Below are 22798 nucleotides of genomic sequence, written 5' to 3' on the forward strand. Positions count from 1 at the left end.
GGGAACGTACTAGTGCTGCTCGTCGACTTTGGGAGTTGGCTATGCTCGCTCATTGAGGCACCTAACGCGACGAAAACTTCCGAATGGCCTTTTCTTTCGGTTCTACACATATCACTAAGATGCCGACGGTACATCAAATTCATTCTCATCACCCTTTGAGTTGTTAAAAACAAGAAAATAGTAAATTCTTACACTCAATCCTTATTCAGCAGCACTTGTGCCTGTAAAAGTCGATTTTCCGGCATGGAGTTTTGAGTCTGAAAAAGCTTGTGTAAACATCTATTGTGGTGCCTGTAAAAACTGAATTTCCGGCATGGTAATGAAGCGCTTGTACGAGGGTATGCATTTTTTACGACAGTGATTCGTGGTACATGTACAAGTTTATGCACGTTCTATGTCGTTTTTTTCTCGGTGCACTTTGTTTTCCCCCAAACACAGAAGAACATGGATGAAAATTATCACTGATGTCACACAACTTTTATCATAGATTCATAGGCTGCGCCCTATTTTGGACATAGAGAAACTGAAATCTTATTTGTCCAAACACTGACTTGCAGGTTATGTCTAACATCCAACTAACGACGGAGGAAAGACAAATGAAGAACGCGACAGCAACGCAATTTGACATTAAAAAAAACACTAGAACTATATTCATGATCTGATCATCTTTGGAAATAAAGCATACCTGAGAAACGTATTACTCTTCATTTCCGACACATAATTTAAATACATTTCACTGCTAATACTCCTGCATTTAACTTACTTGAGATTCTGAACCAACTTGTTAAATCTACATTATCTGCACATCATTCCTCGATTAAATTACACTGCATGAAGAACACAACTGCAACAACGCAAAATGAAAACGTGTTAAAAGGAAAAAATAGGCATAAAGTGTCGAATGATTGCTCTAGAAATCAGCGAATAAAAATATTGCTTGAATCGAAAATAGAAACTAGTCAAATGTAAAAGCATACCTGTATTTGGAATAGGCCAGCAAGCCAAGCATGTAAAACAACTTGTGCTCTGCCAGCCACTCAATCATCTCTGCACTTGATCTGATCCTGCAGCTCCAACTTGATTAGCCGGCGCACTGCTTGCTGACCCATTTTCAACTGGTGGGGCCACACCCCATTTGCCTTCAGATTCAAGGGGCTCAAAGACATGAACAGCACCATCCGATAGTCCTAATGCGAACTGATTTGCTTCTTGCGGATGCGCCGCAATCACGAGGGGCTGCACGTTAGAACTGCAGCACAGGGGAAGCAAAAGCGTTGGAATTTTCAACAGCTATCACAAACCCAGTTAGTTTTACCTAACTAGTAACTTTATTGGGAGTTGTTATTTGCACGCCAAAACAGTAATCATGCACTCCTCAATGCTAATCTCCCTTCATTCTTTTACAAAAGAGCGCAGGATTGCTTATTCAGAGTGGCAATAAAAAGTAATCAAAGAGGCACTGCAATTACGACTAGTTATCTGCAGTTTACTATAATTTTGTCAAACGGGTAGTTAAAGCTCATATACATATTTAGATTGGAAAAGAACGTTTCTGTTTGGACTGCATGCAGAGATCATCACTCCAACGTACGATTTTTTTTATAAGCCGTGAAGGCTAGTATCGGTGAATTACTAAATTCCTATTCTATTAGGCCATAAGCATCAAATGTTGGGTTTTTAAGGAAGTAGCAGCTAAACTTGGCAACTTTTTTTTTAAAAAAAACCATTGCAAATTACGTATTCGTTACAAGTAAAAGTTCTAGCTATACCACTAGATTATGTTATAGCATAAATCGGACAGGCGCATCATTATTCTTATCACATGGATCAGGAATTATAGTGCATTAAGAATCATGTTAAATTGTTTAGTTTATGACCCTCTCTCAAATTATAGTGCATAAAACATGTATGCACTGAAGGTTCAGCTGATTAAGATTATAAGGTTTTAGATCATACTGCCATGATGGTCAAGGATGACAGCAGCTTCCTAGGGACAGCAATGAAGAAGAAGAACCTATATCCATCCTATGTAAGTATACTAAACTTGCTTGGTCCCTCGTGATTTTCTAAGGTTGGGCACATAACCCAGAATTCAAAGTGTAATCTTAAACCCTAACACGAAGATCGTGTTTAAACTGTTGCTCAAAAAAAAAATCAAACATATTCCGGACTCGAAAGTGATAATGAACAAGTACAACCCATATTAAAACTTGAAATGAACCATTGAAATGAAGAAGGAATTACCTGACATTAGCAGGAAGATAAGCAGAAGGATTAATACGACACCGTAGTCTGAGATTTGCAGCACTAAACACACAAACGGTTGCATCTAAAAAGCTGGCATATACAAGCTGGCTATCGCATGAGAATGTTGCATGAGAAATTGGTGCAGCAGAATCACGTGGGACCCACTAAAACCAGGGAAAAAAAATTAATTTAAACAAACAATTATTGGGGAGGTGATAAATCTTCACAACAATGCTCCTATAGACAAATCTACCTGCTTGACACATTCTAGTTTTGTTGTTTCATATATGGCAAGTTGAGTCTCGTGAACAACCAAGAACTGTTGCTGGTCGTGATGAAACTGTACACGCGTGTCTGATAGTGAAGCTGTCGTTCTTCCAGCTGGAAGCGGCAAGAATCTGGACTTCAGCTTTTCCCATCCATCAGAGCTCCATACGCAAAGCTGAAGAAAGGAGGGGGGAAAAAAAGGAATACCCCAACGAACATTAGTGATTTCAGTATTGTTTTCACAAGGACTATTACATTTACAGAAATGCTTGTGTTGCGCGATTCCAAATTTAACAATTGAATAAATTCTTCAAAGAGAAAAATAATTCCGAATTTGACAATTGAATTAATTCTTTAATGAGAAAAGTTGGAGTCGCTGGAAAAAGTTTGAAAAGGTAAAATGAATGCATGTTGGATCAGAAACTAGAACACTGTTATTCTCTAAGATATGAGTTGTAATTAAAGGCCATAGATTTGCAAGTAAAATACACAAACAGTGGTTTTTTCAATGTCTCTAGTAATTTTCTTACTTTGGTTAGAGCATACTTGTTGAGGAAAGGTATTCGGGAGTCAGATTCAGTTTCAGTGTACCAGGGAGGACAACTAAATAAGGAATATTAATTCATGACACCAAAGTTGATAAGTTCTAATACCTGTGCATCTGCTCCTGATGAAACTAGCACATTCAGTACATGAGAAAATGCCAGGCCAGTTATCCTTTTAGAGTGGCCTTTAAGCTTGCTCTTAACCTGCATCAAGAAAATTACAACAAATTAAGAACCATCTCAAACAGTAAGTTCAAAGACAAATTGCATACGTATGTCATCATACCTCATCTACGCGGACATTATATATCTGAATTGTTGAATCATCCATTCCAATAGCTATAATATTGTTATCTTGAGGATGGAAAGCAAGAAATGTTGCGGCAGGCGGAGGTGGCATGAAAGTTGTCATTGTCTGCACTCGCCAACAAGTTGTGATTATAGCCAGATGAAAAATGGAACGAGGGAAAAAAGAGGGCTATCTATTTTTAAGACGTGTTACCTTAAATGTCATCATATTGAACAGGGAAATCTTTCCACCAGATGCTGACATTACATAAGAATCATTCTTGGACAAAGCGAAGCAAGGAACAGCTTCTTCAGGACTTGTGTCAGTAATATCATTGGTCATTAAAATGCCACTTGTGGGTTGCCACAGTTGAGGTGAAACACTAGCAGTTGCCTGCAGGGTATAAAAATTGTTTTGGCATTACGAGACTCACCTCTCAAATTTATGATGAAAGAACTACAAATGATTGATGGAAACTACTACTAAGCATTTACACACCTTGCTAGTAGAGTTACGCTCACTCCTCTGCCATTTCCATAACAAATGGATGGCGTTTGATGCTAATGCCAAAATTGCACTTCCTGAGTTAGTATAGATTAACCTCGAAATCTGTAAAAATCAAGGATTCATCACATTGATACGGCACCAAGAATTATCTCTTGGTTAACTCAAAATATACCATGTAAAAATGCAACGAATCAAACTATTTGGAACAACCTGTAATTAATATAGGTAATGGAAAGCATTCATGTCATATTGAAAGATAAAGAGAGATTAACAAAAAGCCATATATAAGTTATAACTCAGTTGTTGCTGCTGCATAAGTTGTCTATTTCACTTTCATATTTTTGAAGAATGAAATCATGTGAAGCACCATTCTGAAAACAAAATATTATTTGTTTCATATAAAAACTACTATGAACGGAAATAAATCACTCATTTCGAGAAGCAGGGTCAGGGCCAAGAAAAAGGTAATAATATTTTTGTTGATGAACACATACATTAACTTGTACCATGTAGTAAATGTTCCAAGACCACATACAGATTTATACCGTAAGTTGTAGAACACAAGGAAGTATTTATAAAGTACCATGAGAAGGATTAACCAGACCAGGAACAAACAAATCCATCAATAGACATGAATTTTCCAAGAATAAGGCAATTAGCAATATCATACCTTGGTTACTCTCATGTTTTCAGGTAGCCTCAAGGAACGGCATTGGGATGGTTCACTGATTTCAGTGAGTTTCCAAATCTTTGATTTGTCATTGGATTCTTCAGCTATTCTAGGTTTCACATCCCCCAAATTCCGAGCATCCCCATTCTGGTATAAATATGTTTGAATAATTAAAAGAATCATAAGTGTAGGTAATTTTAAACTCTAATTTACATATAATAAAAGAAGTCTGACTTAAGAACAACAAATGACCATGAGAGACTAATTGCAGATCAAAATGCAATACGAAACAAGCAAAATAATGACAGTCCAATCAACACAAAAAAAAAAAAAAAAGGATATACAACGAACCATTCCAGAAAGAGCAGCTGCAGCTGCACTTCGTTCAGCCAGTCCAGCACTGCTAGCAGCTGCTTGAATTGGGGTTATTGCAGGCTGAAACAGGTTGAGTGTTAGGCATGCTTAAGTTAATAAAGGATAAGCTTAATTAAATGTAGGTAGGCAAAATCAATTAAAATACCTTTGTCACAACTTCAGAGGTCCTTGACGCCTCATAAGAAAGATGGTTCTCAAATGTTCGCAACAACCGCATTCCATCTGCATTTGCCAAAACTTTAATCCCATTCTCGTTGGCAGAAACAGCCAAGAGAGTGCCATCCTTGTTAAAGCGGATACGAGGGCTTGCCTAGGAATTAGGAAGAGTAAAGATGAGCAGCTGGTATTTTAGATTCTATTATTTTAATTTACTTTAAGGGAATGAACCTACTGGGAGGCCTCCATCAGCATCAACAGTTGTCATAAGTTGAGTGTTGTCCATGTCCCAAAATTTAATTGAAAAATCATCACCAGCAGCCAAAAACCGGTTTTTAGTAGTATCGAATTGCACAACACCAAAAGAACGCTTGCGAAAGCCTTGATAGGTCCTCTTCACAGCGCCTTCACTTTCATTCCATTCAACAATATATGACTCACCATCTTTACTTGTCCCACATGAAAATAGCCTGCAACCCACCAGGAAAGAAAAACAACGAAAAGAAATAAATAACCATATAGTTTGCCCATCCAGCAAAAGGAAAAAGGAAACTCTGAGCTAAGTAAACTAACCTTGTACCATCAGCACTATAAGCCATTGTTGTGCACCAGCGACCGGGAGCATCATAATCAACTCGAGATCCCAAATTGTCATACAGCCAAGCCTTTATCTTTCCATCCAGTGCCGTTGAAAAGATAAACTGAAGCATAGCAGCAAACAGTGAGTATCAAAAGACAAGGACAAACAGGCACCAGAGACAGAAACACAAGGTGTAATTAGTAAGAATGAAAAAACAAAATAAAATACCACAACACCTGAATGTTTTCCTTATAATGCGGGCAGACAGAATAAACTGGAGCCTCGTGACCTTCAAAAGTATATTGTTTTGCACCGGTTGTAGCATCCCACACCTAAATTTATGAAGGAAATCAGCAAGAAACAGATAACGCTCTCCAGTGAGACAAGCAAATATGTTAGACAACAAACCAACCTTGATGGTCTTGTCATCCCCACAGGTAATCACACAAAGCTGCTTATTGGGATGGGAGAAAGCTAGATCATTTACTCCACCAACATGTGCATCAATCTACGACAGTAATTCCAGAGTAACCATTAGTACATAAAACTCATAGAAACTCATAGATATCAAAACAAAAGTGGAAAAAATTGAAACAGCATCTTCAGTATATACCTCTAGGTGTTGTCGTACGTCATCTCCCCCATGGTAAGAATATATTTGAACAATATGCCTTGAGTAAGCAACACCTGTAATTGGATTGTAAATGATACAATAATTAGGATCTAGTTCAGTCCTTAAATAATTATAAAGCCATAAAACATTTGCCACGGTTACTTCAGTATGCTCAAGCTTACCAAATAAAGCACCATCAGGGCTCCAAATCACACGGTTAACAGACACACCAGGTTCCTTAACTAGAGCAGCCTGAATTTCACGAAGACAAATTTATTTTTCAGTCAACCAACTCATACAATCACAAAGAATACAGTGCACACAATTTTTTTTGTCATATATGAACCAGTATAGAAAGGGAAAGACCTGCAGGGGCATTGAGCATGAACTAAGATCCCATACTTTGAAGTTCCTTATAACTAGTCGCTCCCTAGATCCAACTTCCCACAGCCCAATGTCCCCCACATTGGTACCAACTGAAGCATCACATAGAGAACAATCAACAGTCAATTATGAGCACCAAGACTGGAAGGGAAAACCCCAATTAGCAAACATAAACGTGGAGCCCGAAGGTGTACAAACAAATATAAGGAGCTACTTCAAAAATACAAACCAAGAAGCAAAGTCTGCTGTGAAGGATGAAAATCCATGCTCATGGGTGATGAACCCTGATTCAAAGTCCGTGTGACATTCTTAGGCAAGTCATCAGGTGCATTCAAAGCTTGATTATGACCGTGCCCTTGAAATGTTACTGGCAACATGTTAACAGGGAGATTAACCTGCACGAAAGAACAAACTGTCAAATACAAATAAAAGCTAAATGAGGACGAATATAGAGATCATCATTCAAAAGTTGATCTTTGCAAGCATGTACATACTTCGGTAGAAAGCCCCATCGGCCTTGTTCTTTTAGAAACATGATCAGAATCCCCGGACGGGTACTCCACAGAAGGATTAGTTGGAGGAGTCCTTGGATGTTTCAAGGCAGCTATACAAGGTTATGAAACACCACAATCAAAAACCATCTTATCAGGATCATACGCACCACAATCAAAAACCATATTGATCCCGAAACACCACAATCAAGAACCATCTTATCGGGATCATGATAAATGAAAACGAAGAGATTGAGTATCAACAAATGCATTACCTGTTATTGATGGACCACCAAGACCAATACCTCCTCCTTCAGAAACTGCTGGATGTGTAACAGTGGAAGGATTGGACATCCAACCTGCAAGGGGAATTGGAACCGGGGCTTGTGTAGGTTGAAAAGGCTGAAAGTGCAAAGCCAAGCACATTAACAAAAAGTTAATAACAATAAAGTGTCTACTTCATTAGCGTATGAACAGTTAAGCTAGATAACTTACCCCATGTGCACCTATTTGAGGAAACCCTCCAGCTTTTGGCAAGGACCCTAGCAGTGGGTTGTTTGCAGGCGATGGTGCCCGTGCACCGTTCGGTTGTCCACATGAGTGATCCACAAAAAGTGTTTTTATATCAGGATTTGGTCTTGGGTTCTTACAAAGTTGATGCTGCCAATTTAAGCTTGAATTTACAGAAAGAAAATTAGTTCTCTCTCAAAAGAACCAGAAAGGCCATAATTTGCACAAATAATAGTTACTGGTGTGTGGAAACTTCTGACACCGTTCATCAACAAAAAAACAAAAGAATCCTGACACCAGACGCTGGAATCAAGCAGTGATGTAGCCCGTGCTATATGTAGTAACGAACCATATGCTAAATTAAGATTCAGGCACATTTTTAGGCATTGCAAGAATACTAATGACTTCTTTTTGTTTCCACAGAATTCAAGCCATAGCCAACTTTTTGATTGGCCACACAGACAACGTACTTAAACAATAGACTCATTAGCTACTGCTATCAACTTGATGAAATTCTCTTTCTGAATGCAATGGGAGACAAAAGCACTCATTCCATACATGCAAACATTAAAGCAAGACCAGTATTTGCAACAATATCCAAAAGTCCCAAAGAAGTGCGAAGCTAATCTTATATAACTGAAGTTGTGGTTTCTGAGTAAGTACCTTTGGTTAATGAGAGTCCGTAGCCTCGAATTCTTAAGGTTTGGAAACTGCAATTTATCACGGAATAAGGGATTTGCTTCAATCAGTTTCTTAAGTTCAACCAACATGATTGCCCTGGCAGACTTTGTATCTCCATACTTGGATAGTTGTTCATTCTCCCTAATAATGCAAGAGACCATTTTTCAGTAAATTTGCCATAACTGTTATCTAAAGAGACCTTCATATAACGGAATTCTCATACCTAAAGTTCTCCAATGTCAAGAGCTGAGTGATTTCCTTGAAAAGTTCTTCATTGAATGTGGCAAAAACCTTTAAATCCTTTACTAAAATATCCACGGCTTTGGAACGATCATGCCTGCAAAGTCCAGTCACATTACATGCAATTCAACCATATAATTCCTCAATACCGATCATAAAATTCAACCCACGAAAGTTACCAATGAAATGACATCAAAACATTGTAAGCTTACTTGTCCAGTGCCTCGAGATACTTCTGCTTCCTTATCTCGAAAAAGATTTTCATGGAGTAGCGGTTATCGTCCACTTTAGTGAAGCCGGAGAGGTACTTCTCAACTTCATCCCAATTGCCATTATGCACCTCATCCTCAAAATATTTCATATTGAAGAAAAACCCAGATTCCTGCTCCAGCCTATTTTGTATTTACATCACAAAAGCAATTAATGACGCAGTATACCAGTACATAATCAGCAATTATGCCAACAAAAAAGCATTAATTAAAAAAATTAATTTAAAACTACAGAAGTCAGCCCTACTTGTGAACGGTCTCTTTGAATTTTTCCTCATCGAGAAACTGCAAGATCAGGAACACCAGCTCCCTACTCAGAGAAGACATCTTGACCGCCCCCTCTTTGATTCCAGAACCAGAAATATCACCAACAATATAACCAGATCTGCAAAAATAAAAAATATTATTAAAAAAAACCACATAAATATGAAAGGGGTCAACTTAGACAGCTCAAAAATCAAAATAAATTACAAAACAAAAAATTAAATTCAAAAGGAAAATACCCAGAACTAGATCACAAAGCTAAAACACCAGTTTTGCCAATAATTTCATATATTTTCACTCATGTTTTAAGTAAAATTTAGAAAAAGAGGACAATTTTTTGAACTTTTTTGGAGATCAAAGAGGCAAAGAAAGCAGCTTTCTTAAGACCCATGTGGGAATCGAAGATGCAAAAGAAAAAGGTTTCGAAAATTCGAAAACCCCCAAAAAAATATCAACCCAAAACAAAAAATAAATAAAAATAAAAACTTCAAGAGAAAAATTAGAAGTTAGAGATTTCAGGAGAGAGAAACTCGCACCTTGAGAAAACCAAATCAGAACAAACAGCCACACATCCAGAAGAAGAAGAAAAAGAGAGAGAGAGAGAGAGAGAGAGACAGAGCTCGGAGAAAGCTTTCTCTCTCTAGAAACTTATAGTAAACTCTCCTCTCTCCAGAAAATTTTTGTATTTATATTTTTCAGAGAGAAACGAGGACGTTAAACTTACGGAAATGGGTGATTTTATAGGAGGCCGGGCGACAGATAAACAAGATGATAAGTACTTGCGCTTATCATCCATCCTCGACTTATCAAGCAATAGGTTATCGTAGCCTGTGATAGGGTTCTATGATCTGCACAGTCGCTTATGCGTAGGGCGAATGGAGGTGGGCCCCACTTGGCCGGCTACGTTTGTCGAGTCCACCGGAGCGGAATCTGTAGCTGACACTGTACTTCAGCTGAAGAGTTGAACAAGACCTAGAGCAGTTATCCCGTACATCGCAGACAATTGTGCACCCGTACGTCATGCCGCTGGATGTATCAAATAAGGTAGACATTTGACTTTTCTGAAAATATAAACGGCTGAAATTAACCTGATGCGAACCTGAAAAGGATGGGAACTGAACTTGGAAAGCGAAATTCACTACCATCAGATCCCCTTAACAAACGACAAGCTCTCTCGGACGGTCCCACAAAAGTTCGACCCCAGATTTTGCGAAATATTACGAAACATACCACTGGGACACTTAATACGGTTTAAATTCATTGTGTATCACGTGATACGGTGAGACAGGTGATGATTGCGATATGATATTTTAAAGTCACGAAGTGGTTTTCGTTTACTGGCTCGCGATATGAGGTTTGAGATTTCGTATGGCAATTATTCATTTAATTTAGCTGGGAAGGATTTATTGAGGATATTGGATATATAGTTAAGGCTGTGGTTTTAGAGTCGTAACGTGGGGTTTTGTCCACCTCACCAGTTCCGGAAGTACCTGGACCACTGACACAAATTGGGTTCTCTTTAGAAAAAAATAGTACGAGGCAGGCTAATTATTTAAGAGGTGTGCTATCCATATCTTTTTTTTACTTCTCACATATCCTTATTAATTTTTGTATGTTGATCTTCTTCAATTCATTCGATCCGACAATCGAAAACTAAAAATGTATGAGAGAAGTAAAAAATAATGTGTGGATATCACACCCCTTATTTAAAACAAGTTTTATAAATTATAAGACGTGGTTATTGATAATTTTTTTTATTACGTATTATTAATTAATGTGTTTATATTTTTCAACCCAATGTACCAAAAATTCTAGCGAATTGGGTTATCCTTTAGGGCGGCAGAAGAAAACTATGGACCCGAAATTCGGTGTGTCGAGAATATTCATCAGAGGAAGAAGAAAGAGATAGTCTGGGTTAGGAAGAAGGGAGAGATTTTTCGGTATGATCGTCACGTAAGGTGGTAAACCATGTGTTTTCATACAAATGATAAGATATGTATGTTAAAAGGTTAATAACTTAAAAATTAAAAACTTTCATCATGTGTATCATCCAGGCTTCCGTCACAACTAAAAATTATCCGGAAGAAGGAAGGTTAAAAGGGCTTTTAGTAGGGGTCAAACTAGAATTATAATAGTGAGTTTTGTACGGCATTAAAAGCTTTGTGTGTGTGTGTGTGTGTGTGTGTGTGTGTGTGTGTGTTGATGAGTGGAGACTTCACAGACATCTCAAGTCATACCGGGGCAGGGAATATGATACCCATGTGTCTGACCGCATTACCTAACCACCGCCATGAGCCCAAAGCAACGAGTAACGTAAATTCTGCAAATCAAAGAGCTCCATCGCTTTTACTATATTTGGTGTCTAAGAATTAAAATTAATCAGATCATTCATTTTAATTTTGAATTAAGTTTTTGATTAAAAATATTTTGATTAATATATAGAACTTTTTGGAAAGAGTTGTGTAGCTTCAGATATATTCAAAAAGTATTTGAAAAGGTATGAAAAAGCTTATATAATTGGAGTCTCGGTTCCGTCGTAGATCATCTCTTTCTTTTTCCCATCTCTCCCATACAAAACCTTACAGAGAGTAAACACTCAAAGCAATTCGTCAGAATTCTATAATTCAGTACGGGTTGTAAAATTAGATACTTGTATCCTGGTCGAACAGACGTCACAGAACCACAAGCACAAGAGTGAGACGGAAATACTGTTCGATTGACATAGCTTTTGCGCTAGCCTCTATTTGTGATTCAATCAAGTTAGTTTAAATTTAAATTCCTGTATTTATTTCTGTAATATCATTCTGTATTGCAAGTATATTTCGTTAATAAAGAATTAGTATTTCAATTTTTGTTATTTTATTTATTTTCTGAATTGTTATCCAACAATGAGTTTCTAGCTCTTATTAAAAAAAAAAAAAAAAAACTAAAAGGACAAACCCAAAGGGCGTCATAGTGTCGTATTGGCTAAACTCATAATTTTATACTGGCTAAATTTGAACTCAACGCAATCCGATGCACCTTGTCGCTCCACACCCATATCAAATACTATAGTTAGAGCCCAAATGTTATGTTGGTTGAGTGCATGGGGAAAATTTTCATTGTGACCGAAATACGTGTGGTACATCATGTATTTTTTTGTATAAGGGGTGGAAAATTTTATTTTTTAAGTTATTAATTTTTTTAACACACATATCCCACCATTTATATAATAACACATGTTGTATCACCTATTATACTAAAATATCTCTCGCGTGCATGGGCCAAATGACAACTACAATGATTCATAGCGACATTCTACACCAAGATCAAAGGCAAGAGCCGACAACAAAGGATTTTTCCTTGTTATTCTTCTGTCTAGACCGCTAGAAATTTTTACTTTGTAACTTTGGATCCTGAAAGTAAAACGATCATGTGACAATTGATGAAGCATATGCTATTAGCACTTGAATCTAGGTATTTTTACCCTCATATAAATGGAAGATTTTATGTCGACTAATATGATTTAGGGCTGGTTCGGTATGGAATACCGAATTGAAATGCAAGTCCTGATTCCCAAACCAAAGTTTTCGGGAATCCCAAATTCAATATTGATCCCAAACCAAATTTTCGGGAATCCCGAAATAGTTTCGGGACAATTGGAAATCCCAAAATAGTTTTGGACTTTTGGGCTATTGTACTAAAAATTGAAGAGAGAAATACTGCCTAAAGAAAGAAACATGTACAAATACATAAGCAAAATGGGAACCCGAAATTTAGCAACAGTATCCGCAGCAAGCTCAGTAGCTTCTTTGTACTTCGTTTGGGTAAAAAGTTCTTGAAAACGTTGGACAACCTGTAAAAATCATGTAGGAACATCAAAAATTAAAGTAGAGAGGACCAAAGACATTCAATATCATATAACCAACATGACCAAAGAAGTTACAGTCAATTCGATTATGGCAACATATTTAAAATGTTGATCATTCTTCATTCAAAAAGGCATGAATCATGATACAATGATCATTGATCAACATAATACTAGAGCTCCTCTGTTGCTCCAGCCTATCTTGTAATTTTTATATTCTTCAACATATATTGCAGGCTGTTCTAATATGTAATGTCACATTCATAATATAGTGGGATAAAATCATAAAATGGTAACCTTCATCCAGAAACATTCAACATAATAATCACTATCTCATTAATAAGTACACATGTTGCAATAGTTTTTCGCAACTATTCTTACGAAAAAAAAAGGAAACAAACTTTTTGTAGATAATTGTTAGCATAAAAACATAACAAGGAAAGCAACCATGGCCAATGCCCAACACTAGCTACAATCATATGCATCATATCAGATTCAAAATGAAAAGAGAGAGAGAGAGAGAGAGAGAGAGAGAGAGAGAGAGAGAGAGAGAGAGAGAGAGAGAGAGAGAGAAAGAGCATAACAGATATAAGAAAAGGTCCTCACGTTTCGTTGTCAATAATAATGCAGGTAAATGTTGAGTTCAAAAAAATGATAGCAATATTCAGATTGCACATCAGTCAAGTCCTATTTGTTCAACTCCATTAGCATACAAATGCAAATGCAAATTAACACATTGACTGTATTGCCACAATACCTCAATTTCTTGCTTGCGTGCTTCCTCCTTTCTCGCTTTTAACCAAATGCAAACTGTAAATACATTTATGGTGCTGCATTACAAACATCCCAAAATCCCACGGTTAATTCTGAACTCCATTCGTCATTTTTCACCAACTCTCGAAATTCATTTTAGCAGCTGCAATTATTACTACAACTATGAACTATGAACTATCAACCCGTAACAAACTTATGCTTCAATTGTGAGTCTGTGACAGAAGAGAAACCCTAATCTCGAATTCCAACCACCAATTCAACCCCTAAACCCTCAATATGCAGTATACTCTATCTTCCAAGTGCTAAATTTCACAAACCCTAATCTAGAATTCTAACCCTAAATTAAAATTCAAACCCTAAATTAGCTTGTGAACTTTACCTGATTTGGTGGAGAATTGCACAGTGCACTGGATGACTAGAATCGAGAGAGACTGAGAAGGAGAGTGACGCTGGTGGTCGTGATTTGTGAAGGAAGAATCCTCCATTGTGACTCTGTGTGGGATGAGAAGTCGAGAGAGACTGAGAGAGAGATCAGAGAAGTGATAGTTGAGAGAGACGTGACTTAAGTGAGTCACTTATGTGGCCGGATTCGAAAACGGACAGAAAAATTGGCGACAAGGGTGGTGAGGTGAGGGTTTGAGTCTGAGGAGAGCCGCAAGAAAGAGTGAGTGAACTGAGTGTCGAGAGAGACGGGAGAGACATAGTGTAAAGTGTAGGGTTTGATTTCTATTCAACGGTTGAGATTAAATCTCAACCGAATCCAACGGCTGTTACAATTTCAAATATATATTTAAAAATTAAATAATATATTTTTTTTATTTCAGTTTGGTTTGGAAATACCGAAAAAACGAAGACTTGAAACCGATTCCCATACTGAAAATTTCGGTTTGATTCGGTATTGGGTACCATACGTTTCGGGATTTTCGGTTTGGTTTCGGAAATTTTTTGGTTTGGTTTGGGAAATTTGGTATTTTTTTCCGTCCATGATTTGAGGAGTTTATTGTGTGTATTTCATGCTACATGTCAACTATGCATCACAACAATTGGAATACTCCAACTACAAAAGATAATTTATTTTTGGGGACTTTAACGAAAAACTCCCGATACTATTCACTTTAACAAAAAACAACATTTTTACACTAAAAAGTCAATCATGGTACTATTTACTTTACCCTTTATTTTGTTTTTGTTGTTAAAACTCAAAGTTTTTAAGTTATTTTCATTAGTTTTCTTTTTATTTTTCCTAAAAAATGTACATGTGGCAAATTTCTATGAGTTGATAATGTTGAGTTGTGGACTATTGTAGTATACATATGCGGAAATTTGGCGGGACATATGAGCATAAATAATTATATTAACATTCACAGTTAGCAAAATGTTGGATTTCGTTTAATCATATTAAATTCATCCATATGACCGTGGTTAATCGGATTTCTTGTGTCCATGTAAAAATAAATTAAGAACACGTGCATAAACTTTAGGGAACTTTAACGAAAAGCACCCGGTACTGTTCACTTTAACGAAAAACCACATTGTTACACTAAAAAGTCAATCCTGGTACTATTCACTTTACCTTTTAGTTTGTCCTTATCATTAAAACTCAAAGTTTTCAAGCCTTTTTCATTAGTTTTCCTTAAACTTTAGATGAAATTTAGAATTCCAACTTCTAGATTTCATATGCGGACAAATTCAACGTTGTTGAGCCTCCCATGTGTAGCTACTACGATCTAGTGTTTTTTTCTTTACTTGTAATGGAGATGTTTCAATTTCAATCACTAATGTTCCAATATCGTTGTATGAAAGAAGAAAAAATGAGTATGTAAACATATTAATAATAAAACAATTTTTTTTTATAACAAAAGACATACTAGGACGCTTAATTTGGCGTTTGCTCTGAGCCTCAAAAATCAATAAACCGACTTTGATCTTGTATACAAATCAATTGTATATAATTATTTATATGTCTATCTTGTGGTGTACAAATACAACACATGATTATATATTATTACGTGACACATAATAAAAGATAAACATGTGATTGTATGCAAAACGCATCCATACGGCAAGGAAATGAAAAACCTAATGAAAACCCTGGAAACATTGATGCTAAAAGAGCCCTATCTATGAGTTGTGGCTTTCACGTAGCCTATCTGACAAGGGTTTGGCGACATGTCACTTTCGCCTAGTGGGGATGCATATTTTATACAGAAAACTAGCGACGGTAGTCAAGCCAGTTGGATCACCGGATCCCAATTTCATCAAATTATCAGGAGAAAATGAGAAACGATTTATTCACATTGGTTCCTTCATCCTTGATCTCTTCTCTGCCTTGTGCCTTCCTCTTTCTTTTAGAGGTCAGTTGTCAGTGACAGTAAGCCCCAGTGGGCTCCCTTTTGTGGGGAAAGTGGTGATCCTTCTCCACTCTATCAATGACTTTTTCAATCCAACAGAGTAGTCATCTAGTAATCGAGACGAATTTTCTATTTGTATTTAACATGGTATTTTTTAAATTTGATTTTTTACATTAGTGAATCAAATAATGATGATTTGAAAGAGATTAAAATGCATCTGTTAATTTTTTTAACCTTTAAATAATAAATTAATGTGACGAACTCATCAACTTGTCTTTTATTGAAAAAGACAGAAAAAATGACTTTTTCAAACTTTTTATCTTCTTTTTTAATCTTTTTTTTTTTATTAGTTGGTTGGATAATGACTAATCTCCTTTAAGCCTAAGGTCACATGCCCAGGAAGATTTATTAAAAGAATAATAAAATATTAACATGTTTTGCCAAAAGGCTTATTTTATTAACATTCCATAAATTATTGAATAAGGGGGTGTATTCAATTGGGATTTTAATGGATTTTAATTCTTTTAATGAATCTAGGGGTATTCAATCAAGATTTTAAGTAATTCTCTGAAATTCTAGGTGTATTCAATTAGAATTTTAAAATAGTTTATTAAAATTCTTATAAATTCAGGTGTATTCAATTAAGATTTTAAAGAAGTTTATAACATTCCAGGTGTATTCAATTAGAAATTGATTTTAAAGAATTTGAGAAAGTTGAGGAATTAGAGGGAATTGGAGAGATTTCATAGTATATTTTAAGCATTCACAAATCTCACATCTTCCCATATTCTTAATATACATCTTACATTTTCTACATGCACCCTATTTTTTCTATACACCTCACATTTCTCAAATCTTATAAAGCTTTTAATTTGGACAAAAAATGCCGACTAGAATTTTGACAAAAGATGCAGCTTGAGATTTAAAGCATATGTGGGTTGTTTTTAATTCCACCATTAAAAGTTAAAACTCATGTCATCTGTTTTTTATATTTGGTGGTAATTTTAGATGTTTAATTCTTCATGTAATCCATGTGATCCCTAAAAGATGAATACGAATATAGAAACTTGAATAACGCATCAAAAGCAAGATTAAATAATTATCGATATCATCAAAATCACTAAAACAATAAAAAAAATATGAATTCTTATCTCATGTGAAACTTCTGAAATATCGATTTCCTGTTTCATTCGTCAAAAATAATTTTTCTCAATCAACATGTTTGTAGTTTCATTGGTTAGGGTTTTGTTCAACAATGGAGGGTTTGAGGAGTTTTGATAATTGAAGAAGATAAATAATACATTAAAAGTGAATTGAGTGTATATAGATTTTTTTTTTAAATCTAATAAGGTCAAAATTATCATTGCATAGTAGTTTAAATAAGTTATTTAATATTAAATTTTAATGTGGAATGCATTCAATATTTTAGAGGATGCTAATATAAAAAGTCTTTGCCAAAAGTAAAAGAATATTAGGTTTTCTTGTGCGTTATGCAAAGACATATGCTAACGTAAACCCTAAGGAGGTAGAAATGTCATCATCCACCACAGGTCACGTTATTGACTATGGAGCATCAAATTCCTTCCCTCTTTCCCCAAATGAAAAATGTCAAAAGAAACCACATTGTACAACATTTTTATTAGAGAGCGAATCAAACCTACCCGTATTGGTAGCCCTAATTATTTCTATTAAAAAGAGTATATTATATAGTAATGGTTGGAGCAATGGCGTGCAAAAGGTTTATCGGCATAGGGCTCCATTTCTGAGAGGCCCATAAAAAATTTCATCCTTCTATATATACTAAAAATATATATTTTCTAATAAAAAGTTTTCAATTTTCATGTCGCATCCCGCCCCGGGCCCCCATCACATCCCGGACTCAACTCCGTCATAGCACGATATTGTCTGCTTTGGGTCCCCTCACGGGTTTGTTTATGGGAACTCACACGAAAACTTCCCAGTTGGTCACTCATCCTAGGATTGCTCTCGCACGAACTCGCTTAACTTCGGAGTTCCGATGGAACCCGAAGTTAGTGAGTCCCCAAAAGGCCTCGTGCTAGGAAGAGATGAGCATATACATATAAGGCAGGGAGGATCCATTCCCCTGGGCGATGTGGGATGTTACAATCCACCCCCCTTAGGGGCCCGATGTCCTTGTCGGCACACTTCCGCCCAAAGATTGGCTCTGATACCAAATTGTCACATCCCGACCCGGACCCCCACCACATCTTAGGCTCGACTCCACCGTAGCACGATATTGTCCGCTTTGGGCCCTGACCACGTCCTCACGGTTTTGTTTCTAGGCACAATTCCGCCCAAAGATTGGCTCTGATACCAAATTGTCACATCCCGACCCGGGCCCCCACCACATCCTGGGCTCGACTCCACCGTAGCACGATATTGTTCGCTTTGGGCCCCGACCACGTCCTCACGGTTTTGTTTCTAGGAACTCACACAAGAACTTCCTAGTGGGTCACCTATCCTGGAATTGCTCTCACACGAAGTCACTTAACTTCGGAATTCCAATGAAACCCGAAGCCAGTGAGTCCCCAAAAAGCCTCGTGCTAGGAAGAGGTGGGCATATACATATAAGGCATAGATGATCCACTCCCCTGGACGATGTGAGATGTTACATTTCATGTGATAAATTTGATTTTTTTATTTTTCAGTCAATACATTTCACAAAATAAATTAAGTGGAGGTTGTAATTATTATATTAATTTTTCAATTTTCTCTAACAATTAAAAGTAAAAGGTAAATAAATTAATTTGTATGTTACTTCCTCCCACAAAAACAAGTGTCTTTCCGTACCTCTCTCTTTTCTCCTGCACGCTCTTGTTTTTTACACGGATGCAACCAAAATCTAATTTTAGGGCAGTTGAAGGAAAGAAAAATCCCAACTAGTGAGATTATTCAATAGTTGGAGCGAGATGTTGGCATTCATTAAGTTGGAATTTTCATTCTTGAATTTTGCATGAATACATTGTTCAAAATAAATATTTGCTTGAAAGTCTCCTTAAGAAGGGTCACTTTATAAAATTCGCATAAGGCTCCCGAAATGTCAAATGGCCCTACAATGTAGTCACTCTAAAAATCATGGAACTCTTCTTAGGTTCGAGAGATATAGAGAAAAGAGTTGCAATACCTGTGATGGAATTTTTTTTTTCCACTATGAACCCTCGTATCATTGCTACAAGTAATATTAAAAAATAAAAAAAATAAAAAAAAGGTTCTAACACGTTCTTTAGATCAAACAAGAATTTATTAAAAACGATCAAGAACACACATAGGGCAGACATGCTAAACATATAATCAAAGAGGTTACACACTTAAAAAAAAAAAAAAAGCACAAGAGCTTCATATATAGTTACAAACTCACTAGAAATACGATACAACTCCTCAATTACGGAGAACCCAAATTTAACCGACATGAAATATAACACTCATAAAGAGAAAAAATACAGCACCACTCCATAATGATATTGCAGTCGTGATCAAAAGAAGTACTGTTATCAGAAATCTCCAACAAATATCGAGTTTTCTTCTCATAGTCATTTTCTATGCATACAAGCCACAAGAAACACAAAAACCTCCACCTCAACTCTGAACACAAGCGCCATGCAAAAATACGAGTTTCAGACGTAAATCATAGACGCTAGAAAAACTTTCATAGACAAAATGATCAATGAACACAACCACGATGACTTCTCACCAGTGCGAAAGAGAAATCACAACCAAAGGAGATGGTTTGAATACAGGTGAAACAAAAAGGAGAAAAGAAAGGGAAGAGAGCGAGACGAAATGCCACCGACCTCAAAGCCAATGATAGTAGTGAAAAACTTATCACACTAATTTATTATAAAAACAAAATTCATTATTTATCAATTATTCAATTTTAAACCTCACGTAATTTGCACCAATAAATATTTATGCAGTTTGACTACTAAAAGTAGGACCTGACTACTAAATGTTATTTGAAAGCTTACGTAGCAATGCCAATATTTTTTAACGAGGATTGTCTGCATTTCCATTTCTAGTCCTTTTCGTGCTCTTCTGTTTATATGGTTACAGTTAAGTTACGTCAATATTTTATATTATTATTTATTTTTGTCTTATTATTTCTATAAAAAAATAATATAAAATATAAATATGGCTTAATTATGACCACATAAAACAGGAGAATACCGAAAGTAAGAGGGCAGACAACCCTTGTCCAATATTTTTTTCTTCAAACCTTTTTTTTTTTTTCAGTTACAATAATAAATGTAGGACCTGATTTTGAAATGAAAAGATTTAAAAGCAACATTTACTTGGACCTACACAATAAATAATATAAAAAAAAAAAGACACCAGCTTTGTTTGCTGTCAAATTTGGCAGCTGGTAGTCTCAACGCTAATTCATGTCAGACTGACGTACCGGTGAGGTTTCATCTTGTCTTAAAGTTCTGCTACGTGACATTTCACTGTGGATTTGACCCCTAGGTTAAACAATATTTTTGGAATGTATTATTCACACATTTTTTTTACTTCTCACATAATTTTTAGCAGTCGGATCGAATGATTTAACGAAGATCAAAAGATATAAATTAACAAAAAATAGGAAAAATAAAAAAAAGTGTGGATATCATACCCTTATTTCTTTTTGGAATTTTAGTTTTATAAGCTATTGTTTGTGAGATTTGTGAACACGACATCTGCTAAAGGTAAATTTGAATTACATTATTGCTAGTCCATTATGAGACTAAGTTCACCTCTTCCATTTAACATAGATAATATCGTTTGTTAAAAAAAAATTCATTAGAGTGACAAACTATTCTATAAAATAATTGAACATACAATATGTCATGTTAGTCTTTATAATATAATTCTGCATATTTGATTTGCCTATGTACCATTGAAAATGCTCTAGCCATGCCATAGATAGGAAACCACTCCCTACAAAACTTCCCCGACACTCACATGTCCGAACAATTCAGAACCAGAAATGCCCACGAGATTTCGTTATAATTACTGATCATCCGTACCGTGACTTGTAGACTTGTAGTTGTTGTTGACACAAACGAACGAGCAAGATTTAATAGTCTGAGCGTGACATCCATACCCCACGATAACCAGTAACTCCACGCTCAGCTTGGAGCGTGAACACACGCCCCATTGTAGAGCCTGTCGTTTCTCTTTCGTCTTTTATCTTTTAATATTTATTATTACTTTGTCTTTTGGTTGTTGGTTGACAAACGGGAGAAGGATTCTCTTCATATCCTTGTAAAGAAGATTTTGACATCACTTTATCGTGATCGTTTATCATAGATCATTTAATTAATTTTTATTAAGTATTATTTATGTTTAATTTTAATTAAATAATATAAAACAATTTTTAACTGCATGATGATAAATGAACTAATACTATAAAGTGATGAGCAGGATTCTCACGGATCCATATAGGATCCTATTCCGACAAACCCAACATGATCCTCTTAGGATTTTGAGAATCTATCAATTGTATCGGTTTATCGTACATTATGTAGTCAATTTTTATCAAATACTATTGTGTTTAATTTTAAATAAAAATATTTAAAATAACTTCTGATTGCTTAATATACGATAAACAGACATAATTTACAAATTTCAAAGATTCTTATAAAGAAGATCCGGCAAGAATCCGAATTCCCGACAAACACATAGGCTTATCCGGACCGAAAAACAGAACGTAGGCTTAATGGACATATAGGCTTACGTGGATGGGTTCTATCCATACAATAGGAAACATGACATTTTCCCCCTCCTTTTGTTAGATAATGAAGATTAAGTAAGGGTGTCATGGTTGATATGACAAGAGATAATATATCAAAATATCGAACGAAAGAAATTTATTATTTCACGTGATATATACGCGTCACTTATTATATCAAATAAAGCAGCAATATAATATAAAAACGATCTTTCTAACATTTTCGTCTAATCATCGTCCAAGATCAATCACCAAATTTATAGAGAAAATGCACATTTGAAGAGTATTGTTTGCATGTTGCCAACAAAAATGTAGAAGCACTCAAAACATTTTGGTTAACAAGAAGAATATTATATCAATTTGTGGGTTTTATTTCACTTTACTTTATATAATCAAGAAATATTTGTGCAGAATCTTTAAAAGGTGGTCAAGAAAATAGATTATTTTTTTATCATCAAGTAATACTGCAGGATTGTGAAAAGAACTAAGAAAATAGAAGATGGTCCAATTGTAAAGGTTGACAACAACTCTCAATCTTTTTCAGTCTAAATTAAATGTCTCCGGTTTGTGAAATGTGAGCCGCCGTAATAGTGTAACAAGGTATTTTCTTCTACATACTTTTACACGTTTGGAGTACCGATAACAACTACTAACAATTTGAATCATAACAAAGAAAGATGTAAGGCAAATATTACTAGGAAGTTGCCTTTCGGCTTGTCTTTTGTCCTCTTGACTCACTAAAGGCTTTTTCTTAGCATATACCGTTTCTTACATTTTACACTCTCATATACCATCTCTTACCTTTTGTGTCAAAACCAACATGTTGCTTTGTCTTACCAAAAACAAAATGTTGCTCTGGTCCTTTGGAATCAGGTTCATAACCATAGTGCTTGATCTTCTCCTTGATTAAGTATAGCTCATTATGTCAACGTAAAATTGTACGATAACATATGATTAGTGACGTCATATTTTTGTTCTTTTACATTTAGTCACAAAATACAGCGGGATGA

General features: G+C 35.8%; 1 protein-coding gene and 1 long non-coding RNA gene across 3 annotated transcripts; both read right to left on the reverse strand.

Moving 5' to 3' along the window:
• Positions 1-627: 627 nt before the first annotated feature.
• LOC126611614 (protein TOPLESS) lies at positions 628-9807 on the reverse strand. Of its 2 annotated transcripts, XM_050279929.1 has the most exons (27): positions 9625-9806; positions 9072-9209; positions 8768-8947; positions 8539-8652; positions 8298-8456; positions 7620-7797; positions 7400-7526; positions 7128-7237; positions 6863-7028; positions 6616-6725; positions 6432-6501; positions 6250-6323; positions 6049-6144; positions 5873-5968; positions 5630-5757; positions 5292-5526; positions 5046-5210; positions 4877-4960; positions 4526-4672; positions 3847-3957; positions 3562-3741; positions 3346-3474; positions 3168-3263; positions 2501-2689; positions 2245-2411; positions 978-1249; positions 628-844 (listed from the first exon to the last, which is right to left on the reverse strand). In XM_050279929.1, exons 2-26 carry the CDS (start codon positions 9149-9151, stop codon positions 1042-1044), a joined length of 3399 nt encoding a protein of 1132 aa, XP_050135886.1. In that variant the 5' UTR covers positions 9152-9209; positions 9625-9806; the 3' UTR covers positions 628-844; positions 978-1041. The 2 variants fall into 2 exon arrangements, with proteins under 2 accessions (XP_050135886.1, XP_050135885.1); XM_050279928.1 differs by having other exon boundaries at positions 6250-6501; positions 9625-9807.
• Positions 9808-12576: 2769 nt separating this feature from the next.
• LOC126611630 (uncharacterized) lies at positions 12577-15049 on the reverse strand. The gene is made up of 3 exons (XR_007618914.1): positions 14089-15049; positions 13693-13765; positions 12577-12923 (listed from the first exon to the last, which is right to left on the reverse strand). It is a non-coding gene; the product is annotated as an uncharacterized LOC126611630 (long non-coding RNA).
• Between the last annotated feature and the right edge of the window lie 7749 nt (positions 15050-22798).

This window comes from Malus sylvestris, chromosome 17 (assembly GCF_916048215.2).
Source record: "Malus sylvestris chromosome 17, drMalSylv7.2, whole genome shotgun sequence".
Taxonomy (NCBI): Eukaryota; Viridiplantae; Streptophyta; class Magnoliopsida; order Rosales; family Rosaceae; genus Malus; species Malus sylvestris.